At 39.8% G+C, this 12,168-nt stretch overlaps 1 protein-coding gene across 1 annotated transcript; it reads right to left on the minus strand. All coding sequences in view use genetic code 11, as the record gives it.

The window, feature by feature from the left end:
• Positions 1–1,441: 1,441 nt before the first annotated feature.
• EGR_00247 (CDC45-related protein) lies at positions 1,442–10,574 on the minus strand (the record flags this gene model as incomplete). Its single annotated transcript, XM_024489496.1, has 16 exons — positions 1,442–1,543; positions 4,232–4,290; positions 4,823–4,944; positions 5,706–5,821; positions 5,894–5,989; positions 6,606–6,744; positions 7,047–7,099; positions 7,149–7,260; positions 7,295–7,393; positions 7,512–7,796; positions 8,262–8,479; positions 8,854–8,968; positions 9,012–9,106; positions 9,143–9,235; positions 9,265–9,340; positions 10,486–10,574. The coding sequence occupies 16 exons, from the start codon at positions 10,572–10,574 to the stop codon at positions 1,442–1,444; spliced, it is 1,869 nt and encodes a 622-aa protein (XP_024356174.1).
• Between the last annotated feature and the right edge of the window lie 1,594 nt (positions 10,575–12,168).

The raw sequence follows: 12,168 nt of genomic DNA on the forward strand, positions 1-12,168 counted from the left end.
TTAGTAAAATAGAAATACCCGCATAGGCATTAAATTTAATGCAATTATTCCCATATCCACCAGCCCAAAAGCACAGATATCGTAATAGTGTAATAGCATTTAGCATCTTTTTATCGCAAAAATGGCATTCCATTATAAACAATAGACGACTTCTCACAATTAGAAAGAGCATCTCCTGTGAGTCCTCAAACGTTGCTATGGCTTAAAGGAAGAAATGCCTTTTTCGTTCGTGCAAGATTTTTCTGCCTCTGATTCCACTTCAAAAATATTTAATAAATAACCGTTTATTACATTCTCAGTGGAACATTAGTAGATCCCATTTGTGGTTGCCATACTGTTCAGTCTTCCTGTTTAAAAGTTAGCTATACGGAATCGGTGCCATTGAAAACAACCAAATTGTGCTAACGCCTAAACTTATACAGACAATGATCTCGATCAAAATCTAGCATCATAGTCAGAGCTTTATAGTTCCAACCTGAGACATATCTAAAAGCATATTCATTGGTACTTAATGTTCAAAGTCGGTGGAAGTCTAGATGAAGTGGAGCAATATTTCCCGAACACGAGGGTGTCATAATGCAAAATACCATAAATGCAATGTTCAGAGTAGTTATATGCGAACCTGGTGATTCATTCGGCTAGCAAAATGCCCTGATCGTGTGTGCGCAGCGTATCCACTCACCTGCTACAAAAAGGACATTGCTCCGTACACTGAACATTGCCCCTGTTTTCCCTTTATTTTAAAATCATCGATGCTTTTATCCCCATCCTGTATGCGAAGACACCCGCCGGCATCGCTAAAACCTTTAGCTCAACATTTACTGGAAGGACATCTCAGCAGCTGCATAATTACATTTTGCTACTTTGTAAACGAAAAGGGTCACCAAGTATATAGTTGAAGGCATCTATGTAAGGCAGAGTAATAAGGTCTTCTTCTGGACTTAATTACAAAGTGAAATGAACCTGTAAAAAGTACAATGATAACCACAAGTAGAAGGAAGAAAAGAATTTAAAAAAAACCCAAGAACAATCCTGGAGTTTATTTCATCACAATGGTTGTCAAATCTGCCCACAATTGTTTTTGAAATTATCCTCAAATTGCTACAAATTGGTCAACTAATCATCACCTGCTACTAGTGTAAGCTTTTGTCTAACAACACAGCTTTGCTTAAGCACTGAAGTTTTGGTTGTTTTGTCCCCTTAGATAACAAATGGATAGATTCTAGGGTATCCTTTCGTTTCGTAAAAGGACCACCCAGCATGATAACAACCACCAGAAGGGAGAGCGGAAAGGTGTGTGCCTTGAAATTACCTCCCGGTAAAGAGCTCTACCGTTTTATAAAATCTGTTTTTGACTTTTTTTTATTATTAGAACAGCGCACTCCTGTTAAATAAGCAGCTCGAATAGCTTCAAAACCGTCACATTCTATAAGTAAATTACTTACGCAAGCCCTTGAATATCGTGACTGGACAGTTTGCGATCACCAAGGTTAGAATAGAGGAGAATTTCAGCAGCATTGCTCCTAGCCTTTAGGCGCGAAACCTGCATAACATTGTAGCAGCAAGAAGTAATTACCAGTCAAACTGCAGCGTGTGACGCGGAACAGAGGCATGAATCCGTGATGCGAACCAACTTTGGGGTAAACCGCGTATTTAACCTCAGCCATTGTTGACCAAATGGCCCAAGGAAATGAGAACTTAGATGTGTACGCATTCAAGCAACACGTAACGCACCTCTCAGGCAAAAGGCATTCTTCACGGCTTCATGACAGCTGCCGACCTAAGAAGGCAACTCAGTGAATCCTGCTCCACTCGAATTTACCTTGGTACCAAGAAGAGCTACGCTGATGATACCGCAAACAAAGCACCGAGAAGAGCAAACGTGTCGCGTACCCAGAAGAGCCCCAAGTGATATCACACAGGAACATGGGTCGTGAACTCAGACTATGGAGACCTCGTGACACCATAACAGGGCTGTAAATTTGCTTTCGACAGCTTTTAGCTCCAATGTTTTGATCGTTAGGAAGATTAGCAATTTGATAATCCTTAAGCTCTCACCATTGTGTAGCGCTTAAAACGATTCAGCTGTCACGTATCACAAGTCATAACCAAAGGATCGTAAAAAATTCAGATGAGATCCAAACCGGATATGCATTTGTATCAATGAGCTGTGATGGTGACTTGCAAAGCCGATATTAAGGTATAATATATCCAAATCACAACCTAATCGAGAAAGTAACAGTGGGTGAACTTAGAATGGCAACTTGAGGACAGTGATCCAAGGCAGGTGGACTTGCAATATTTTCAATTAACTGCCCAGTGGATGAATAGCCATCATATGCTCCTCTGCCATAACCAAAAGTCAACAGGAGCAATAAAACTACACCTAACTTTAGGAAGTGCACTGCTGAAGTACAAACCACTCCATATAAAACAAAAAACAAGCAGTTATATGACTGTTTAGTAAAATGGTACAGAAAACGAAATTATTTTAGCTTTGCTGACGACGTTATTCCAACTAGTTAGCAAATTTATTCGATTGCGTGACGGCTAGCCGAGTGCCGAAAAAAGCAAGGCTCCTCCAATCCATTTTATTTAGGATACACAGCGTATAAAAATACAACATATGAAACCTAGAACCGAAATGCTGAGTCCAGCTGTTGGAAGAGTAGGTCTTGTGAGTCCCCTCAGGCGCTCAAAAGAGAAGCAAGGGCTTCAAAGAACATGAGCATATCTTCCCGATGAAGTTCAACACCTGCGCGTAAAAAGCTTGTGTTATGCATTTACAAAATAATGGCCTTCACAGAAAGAATCTGAGCAAAGAAGATTCGCAAACATGACCCGTAACGTAAGGAATTTATGACTTCAACATCTATGGGTGGCAAAAAATTCAAGCATCGAGTCAGAGGCTTACCTAGTAAGACTTCTATCATTCCTTTATAAATATTTATGATAGCTTTTATGATGTCACAAGAGAACGAATGCTAAGCACCAAAGACCACCAACAGTTTTGTTAGGCCCACCAGCCTATGAATAGAAGATGAGCTATGAAAATAGCATTTCGTAGCAGGAAATAATAAATGTATGTTCTGCACAGTGGACGAAATACCGCCTAAGTGGAATGTGTTTATAAAGAAGTTGCGAACAGACTGTTAAGACATCTGAGAAGCAAACTGCACCAACGGAATCGATCCAACTGTTAAATAATGTCATACTTCGGCTTTTAAAATATGAATGAATGATTATAAGGCTGTCATTAGCTAAGTGCATTACCGGGAAATCCACAATCGAATCACAAAGTATTTCGTAATGTTCACCTACCTTTGCTTAGAGTTTTTTAAGGTCCAAATGGGAATGCAGTCCCTAATTGAGAGTAACTCCCTTTTCCTCTTTCTCTCTCCTCCTCCAAATTCCAGCGTCAAAGCGAGTTGGTGGAAGATTGTCATTTAATGTGCATGATTTGATTAGCCTGGCCTAGCGAAGCAACTCGATTACCAGTGGGTTCAGAGAGACCTCACTCTACGCACTATTCACGCCCTTTTCCAGAAGCCGAATAGGTGTATACTAAATTTCCACGAAAATACTGGTATAGCCCACTTTTCCGTTAACGATAATAGGTCAGGCACATTCTAATTAAACTGGGAATTCAAATATAAATAATACAGGGTGGTTAATTCTTTTTCAACTTTGCTTTTTTAAAATTTTACAGTAAATGATAAGGGAAGTGTCACATTTTTATCTATGGTAAGCCTCTTCTGACTGCTTGGGAAACTCGTAATTTCTAAAATTTGCCTCCCAATGAAAATGAACTAGCGATTCAATTAAATTGAGTTTCCCAAGTAACGCACGTAGCATGGCCGTCAATAAATTCGACAATGCCACACACGTGAATTGGGACAGAAAGTCGGCATTATCAAATTTCCTTCACCCTCTCTTCCAATAGAGGTACAAGGAATATCGGTAGACATCTGGTTACAAGACGCTACCTTATAACCGTTACGATGAGCTTTCAGAGGCGGGCAAAAGATGACAATGTAAGAATATCGAGAAAACTGGTGTCAAGGCGAAGAGACATTTGAATGGACACTAATCTTGTTATCACGATTCAGGGTAAATGCACAAAGCAGTAGTACCAATAGCAATGAGGCAACATCGGTAGGAAGTTAAGTGTAGAAGCCCATGGGAGAGCCTTCTAATCGCGAAGGGAAATACAATTTTGTCTACCACCTACCGCTGTCGGGACGATTTGCAAGTTAAAAATGGAGGAACTCTTCAAGATTACAGTTTCGCCTATTCATGTTATAAGTTGTCTATGAGATGACGCAGCTGAAGTTAATAATGCGGCGATCACATTTGATTAAATAGGAGAACTCTAGTTAATAATGAAGAACGAAAGTAGGGGAAAGATTAATGTTACAGACACGCAAAATGCTGCAGCAAATAAACTTGCATAAAATAAATCATTTTAGAGTCATGAACGAAATACCTTGGGGGCTGTGCAAAAATCAAACCCAGAGCTTATCAGAAGGAAGCTCTAAAACATGCATTCTGAAAATCTGCCAAGGTAAACGCCACAGTAAAATATCTATATCATGAATCCTTGTGAAATAAATAGATGTGCAGGAAATTACACATTCAAGCAATATGCCAAATAGCCGGACCGAAAAGACTGCAAGGTTATTTGGAGGTAGAAAGGGCATATTTAAGCCAGAAACTACAAAGTGAAGCGTGCGTTTACTGCGGAGCATATAGACAATTAATAGGAAAAGGTGTAATCCTCACTCCTAGGCTCAATGATTTTACGCAAATAGATTAAACGTACTGGCGGCTCGAAAAATCCGAGATTCAAAAGAGTGTTGAAACTTACAATTCGAATCAAAATGCCTGAAATCGCCCCGTACTTTTGTTCGTTTCACAGCAACATCAAAAGCCTGACCAAATAAACTGGACAAAAAAAGAATAAAATTAGCCAATATCCATTACTCTATCTGCAAAATATACTTAATTCTAAGAAAGATCGAGAAACACATCACTCGTTGTGATGAAATACGCTTTGACTGTACAAACAAAAACATTGAGAACGTCCTACCTCCATTAATTATGGTGCAATTTTTAGGTTTTTACACAGGGAAGGCGTCACCCCAATTTCATGCCATGGTATGCATCGCTAGGTCATCAAACGCACCTTTCGAAAGTCCTCCTACCAGCACAAATTTCCATCATTTGACTAGCAAAGATGATTTCTACTAAAATATTGAATTGGAAAAGATAAAGGTGGATATGAAAACCATTCCAACTATTTTTCAAAAATGTCACATATGCAGCCTTGATTTTCACATAATCTGAGAGATTCAGTTTGACCAGACTTTTAACCCTTACTGAGCAAATAAACGTTAAATTCCTTCGCTTTGCAGTGAGTTCTTTCATTCATCTTCCAAAAAGCCAAGAATACCGTTAAGATAACCGAAATGGTGCTAAAGTGTTTTGTTTACTGTAGAACAAAACCTGGTTTCTTAAATTTCAGAAGGGGTTTATTTAAAAGATGTGATACGTTATGTGCATTTAGATGACATCTATGCAATCGATGCGTAAATGGTAACACAAAAAAAAATTGTGCCTAAATCATGAAAAAAAAACGTATGATCTAGCGCTCGATAAGTAGTTTCCACTGTGTTTGTGTGTGGAATAGAAAACATTGAACGAACTTTCTATCATCATCTCCCTGTAGTGGGGGAATTCCGATAATGAAGATGTAGTTTTCATCGTATCTGCTGTCCACGCACAACACCAGAGGCATTTGTGCTATGCGTCTATTCCTACCCTAAGACGACAGAAAAAAATGTTGTACTTACAATATTTAAGTAAAACTTCTAGAGGGACCTAAATACCCCACCAGTTTAGCACGCATGGCTGCCTTTGCAGTGAGGATGTAGCGCGCCAGGAGGCCAACGAATTGTGGATTTCGGAAGTTCAATGAGAGGAGAGAACTCTGAAAGTTAAGGAGAGTGATTTTAAGAAACTCTAGGTGATTCATGGCTACTTCAACCACCTTCAACACATAAATAAACAGTCTAGTAATGGTCACTTCACATAAGCAAAAAGTGATATTTATAATCATTTAGGCACTCTGAGGTCAATCTTGACATAGCCTAACAAAAGTTGGAATGACTCACCAGCATTACTACCTAAACGCCAAGTATAACACTATTTTAGTCCTAATTGACCTTTTCAATGTACTTTACTATTGAACTGTTCCAGTTCTCATACTCGTTACTACCCTTCCTGGGCAATATCGACTAATAAATACTCCTCTCAACGAAATTCTCAAGGGTTTAGTATCAAAAAATTGGTCAATTTAGTGAATGACCTACACGCATATAGGAAACACAAAACTGCATTTTTACACAAGAATAACACAACTTGTTACTAGGTGTCGATCACAACAGCATCACGTTCATGTTCATTTTAAATAACTCGTCCTCCTCGCGCCTCATTTACAGCAGCACAGCAAGTGTGTGGAAGTTAGCATTCAGCGCATGCAATCTAGCAGCAAATAGGTCACAATTTCCTCAAATTCCATTTCTATCAAAAGAAAAGAGACTTACCTTAGCCACGTATACGTATAGGAAGGGTCCAAAAGCAACTACTTCATCAGTATCAAGGACAGCTCGAACCTGTCCTACTAGACTTCGAAGTTGGCCCTGCAAGTTCTCCATCCACTCCTCCAAGGATTCCATTGACCAACTGATGTAAGATAAACACTAGCAGTCTTAATGCAATTATTCGAATAAATCACATTAAATCATCAATGTTTTAATACAGAACGATTTTAACAAAATTGGATGACTTTTTGGAGTCCTGAATGATCAATTAATAGTTCCAAAGTGCAAATGGTCTAGATAGGACAAAACAGTGGACCTCATATGATGATCTGGTTTAAATTAGAGGATACAGACGAAGTTGAATGCATAGTGACAACTCTGTTGAGATAACTGTGAGAAAGAGAACCTAAAACCTCATTACCTTACGGGAAGGAAGAAACTTACGAGACAAGAATTTCCGCAGCAGCATGAAAACCTTCAACGGGATCCTTATTAGACTATAAAAATATGAAAGTGGTGATAAAGAGGGGAGAGTTAAAAACTCACCTGACACTCAAGTGCTGCTAGTATCAACCAAAACGAGTCCATTGCTGAAAGAGGCGTCTTATATGAGAGCCGCAGGATAAAGGATGGCAGGAACATCTCCAACCGCGTAAGACTGTTTGCATATAAGAGAAACCAGGAGAACCTACCCAAACTTCTCCCCGAACTGTAGAAACAGAGAGTTCAAATTGTTCTTTACCTGGGTGCTCATTGTGGAATACTTTTGAGAGCAATCACGCAGGGACAAGCTACAAGAAAGAAGCAAAAACAATTAGCACATCAATTAACGGCGAAAGGGCAAAAGTAAAATCAAGCCAGGAGATGCTTGATGCTATTATAGGAAAATGGACGAAAAGTGTTCAATACCCTATGCTAGCCAGGAACTCCTGTAGGCGTTTATAACCACCCTCCGTGAAGAGTTTAAAGCGGGTCGATGTAACTATAGTGGTTTCGAGGGCATCTTTCAAACTCCAGTGACGATACATCCATAGTGCAAGCTCCTCCTCGAAATTGATGTCAATATTCTGATTGCAACTATCTGATTCTCCAGCGATCTGGTTTTTTGAGTGACTCAGGCGATTCATATGACTGTGAAGGGTGTCGATCTGCTCGATGTAGTGCTCCCGGTTGGACTTGAACAACATAATCTGGCTCACATGCCCCACAATTGCACACCTAAAACTCATCCAAAAAAAGGACATGATTCAGTGACACGAACATTTTACGCTGCATTTTCCATGCTTATCGATGGACCAATTGGAGAGAAGTACGTCATGCACATAGATCATCACACCCCAAAACAATGAAACAGGGTTTGGCAGGTGGTCACATCACCGAATGGGCAAGTCCTTTACTAATAGAATTAAATATTTCTCGTGAAAAAGACAAATAAACGTAGACGCGAAAGTGACTGAAATGAGATTAATCGAAGCCCGTGGGTCTAAAATCTGAAAAAAACCTTAAAAAATAAGTCGTTTTCATTTAGTCAATCACTTTCAAACGCCAACAATATCTATTTCACCATTACATATCTATCTAAATGTTATCACTGACTAAATTTTTCCCATTTACAAGCTCTAACATTTTTAAAGTTGTGGTCATGGCCAAGTGACAAACCAGAGAAGATGGAGGTTGTCCTGAGAGAGTTTCCATGCGATATCAAAGAGGACGACAGCAGACGCCGTGGCGCGGTAAGAGAAGCTTTCATACTCAATGAGAATTTCTTCTTTCCGACGCTCCCATTTCCTTCTGCTGATTCGCTTCTCCGCAGCCTGAAGGTTGCTGCGCTGACGACTGCCCCTGCCTTCTTCCTCTTCGCTCTCCGAATTGTCCATCTACGTGGGAATTCACAGAAGTATGGGCGTAGTGGGCATAAAATCCATGATGGAATCTCTTGATAAATATATCGTCAGTGATTATGATAAATCCTAGACAGTAAAGTGACATTAGTTACAAAAAAAAGTGATTAACTTTTGAATCAATGTGTAATTCACAGAGGCACTCTCGATGACGATCCCTGACTAAGTAACCTCCCGTAAAGCAGCATCCGTTGACTGCAGAAGTTAACTTATCAATCATTACTGCAAAAAATATCATGCTCCTAGCACCTCAAGGACTTCAAATCTACCGATCTAGTAATTAGAAGAAAGATGTTTTATTATGTGAGCAGAGTAAACGAGGAAATGTTAGCAAATTCGACGAAACCAACCAAGTCATCGTTGTAGATGTCTTCAAACTTCGGTATATCATCTGTGTTCTCATTTAGAGTGATTAGATGAACCTGCCTCTGATTGTAGTAGTTGTTGACATGGATAGGCCGGTGGCTATACGACAGAATTTGAGAAAAAACGTGGGCTGACAGCTCACCTGTCACAAACAAAAAATATGCTCTGAGCAGGAGCTTCGAGCATTTGCAGAATATCGAAGTTAGCACCGCAATTGACAAGGACTACGTAATTAAACTAGAAGGCATCTGAGATGACAGCAAAGAAACTTACCCTGTCTTTATTAACGTTAAATTGTTGATAAAGTTCAACTTTAGTTGAGATCACTATTAGAGTATAGAGAGCTTGTATTTGTCGAAACAGATGCTAAAATAAAACAAATTGAAGTTCCGTACTCGAAGAATTCTCCACGCACAGACACCATCAACGTCAGGGGTTACGAAAACCAAGACATGCTGAAAAAAGGCTTTTCTGCGACAGAAATAAGAGCTACCTCTTGCATAATACGGTTTAAAAAGTCACCACGGAGATCGGATAGCAGTCCCATAATGCTATTTCCACTTGACCACCGTAGAATCTTTAAAAAACAAGGAAGTGACACATTGGTGTTACGCTATAAACCAAGATAATACACATTTCAACACAGCTACTTGAAATTAAAATCAAAGGAGCGTATAGATAGTTTACACTCTTAAGGTGACCGCGGAGCAAATAAATAAAACTAGCAGGGTCAAAAATTTCTCGTCAAAGCTAACTAAACAGTGTCGAAGACCTTTAAGAGCATAAGCCATGGGGGGATAAGTTCGATAATACCAAACTATTTTGCAAGAGTTCGTAAAAAATAAGCCTGAGAACGGTTTGCGGCACATCTAGGGTAAATAAACAGATGACATACACAGCAGGTACCGATTATGAAGAGAGGAAATTTCCAAACTTCTACTTTCAAATTTCAAGTCAGTAACGACCTGAATAATTTAATGATTACAAAATGAAGTCGTTGGTTTTACTCTTTTCGTACCACTACTATGAAAGGAAAAACACATCACAACAACATTGCACCATGCCATACAACCACATTAACAAAGAAACCTAGATTATTGAAGATGTTCTAAGTGCAAATTTAAGCACATAGGTAAGAACCGACCAGGTTAGCTATAATGACCAAACCACCATTGTTATGACGCAATCACAGCTATATCCACTCCGGTGAACCGAGTAATTCTCCAACATGATTTTGGAATACAAGAACACTTACCTCACTCCTAAAACCGAAAAAGCGTGTGCAGTAAGCAAAAAACGTGGTTTCAATTACGTTAAAAATCAACTGTTATCGCTGGGTACTTGGTAAAACACCAACCGCCAAACGCACCAGCCAGAGGGTTAGTAATTTTAACAAGGAGTGTTTGAATTCTCGCCTTAATTGGAGATCCGCGCAAACAGTGCAATATAACATGTTTTTATCAAAATTTATATTCTTTAGCAAAATAGTAAGGCTGCATAGATTTTAACACCCCAAATGACGGAGAGCAACACATCACATAATATTATTAAATGGATTAGTTTCTGAGACTTTATTCCTAGAACATTGAATATGAGTCATGTCATAATGACTTTACCTATTTGATTTAAAGTTCAAGCTATTTTGTCGCCGCCTTAATGGCACTTCCTTCCATCGTGCATCCGATCTCTCGGTTCGCCTCTTCATTAATAAACCTCTGTAGCGTCTCAAGATTTCCCTGAAGACGAAAGAAGACATAATACTTGAGCAGAATATATATATTCGGCAACTTAGAAGGTATTTGGGCTACTGGCATGGCGCAAGGACCAGCCCGTCCGGTGCGGTACAAAGGCCAAGTTAAAAGTGGCTCCTCACCAAAACTGAGAGGTGAACAACCATCGTATTACATAGCCCCTCTCCTCCTTTGAGCGTCGCCCCCGGCGCTCCCACAGGTCAACCTCCAACGTCAGCCATCAAAACTTAGTCAGTGCTCCAAGGGAACACCCACTAGCCGGTTGTGTTAGTCATCAAATTAACGTGAAAATGAGGAGATACTTAACCGCATTGACACTGTTCCTTCTTGGCAATTTAACTGGATCTGGAGTTTCGTCTGGTTTGGGAACTTCATTCAGGAAGAGGGAATTGTTCTGGCTATCATGCTACAATGGCTACAACCACACATAATTTCAGTATGCTGTTGATAACCTCTCTTTCATACCCTCTAGTGTTTCAAGGGGTTCGCAATTCTGAAAGTCGAATAACCCAAAATAGCTTCTTGTATTAGTCGAAATAACTCCCTATAAAATTCACCATCCTTTCCACTTTCATAACATATTTTGTCTGATACAAGCCAAGACCACACTAATCCTAGACAACTCCTTTTCCATCCTATTTTTACCTCAGCACCGCCCAATTTGTATGTGAATTGTCCCATGCCAAGAAAGGGTGATTATCATGCCTTTGAAAAATACAGTCATCAAGTGCTGCGGTGCCCTATTGCGATAAGATTAGGCGTTTCTTCTAACTGATGGACTGGTTCCGACTGTTCCTTAAAAAGAAGCTTTTCTGACCCACCGTTGAGCTTTGTCGCATTAAGTTGACAGATCCCACTCATTATTGCTGTTTAGCTTGTAGCTCAAGGTTTGTAGAGAATGATTTCGTTCGCAGTCCATCACACATCCACGCTAAGCAGGCATTAGCTTTCCCAGGGTGAAGTGGTGCCGGCCCAAGTAGTGTAAAGCAGTAGCGTGGATGGTGAGTAGATCGTTTCAGGATAACCATTCCCATACGGAAGCAAAAAAGCTATTCCGTGCCACCAGTCAGGCAGTCGGCGAACAATTGAAAATGCGCAGAGCGTCTTTATAACGTACGTGGAGGAGTAGAAAAGGAAGCCCGTCGACTTTGCAACCCATTATCATCTATTACTCTACAGCATGTGGCATCCATTACGAGTTTTGCACTTAATTTAGATGTAGAATAATAATTCCGTCACTCGCGTCACATCAATGGAGGTCGTTTCAGACACGTTACTCAGGAAATACCTGAATCAGCAGCTACACGTAATTCCCATTATCAAGAGTAGAGGACTTTCCTCAACCTGATGCATCTTAGAGTGTCTGATCATCAAGGCTTAATTATTTAGGCATCTCAAAGGCTGTATTTTTTGTTACCACACCTTGCCCGAATGAGATATACCGTGAGAGTTCAAAACTATGGGAAAACAGCAGAGAACGCCATGAAGGCTATCGATAAATTGACGCGTATCTACACTTTACATCGTATATATATATATATATATATT

Source organism: Echinococcus granulosus (genome assembly GCF_000524195.1).
Source record: "Echinococcus granulosus chromosome Unknown EG_S00001, whole genome shotgun sequence".
Lineage (NCBI taxonomy): Eukaryota > Metazoa > Platyhelminthes > Cestoda > Cyclophyllidea > Taeniidae > Echinococcus > Echinococcus granulosus.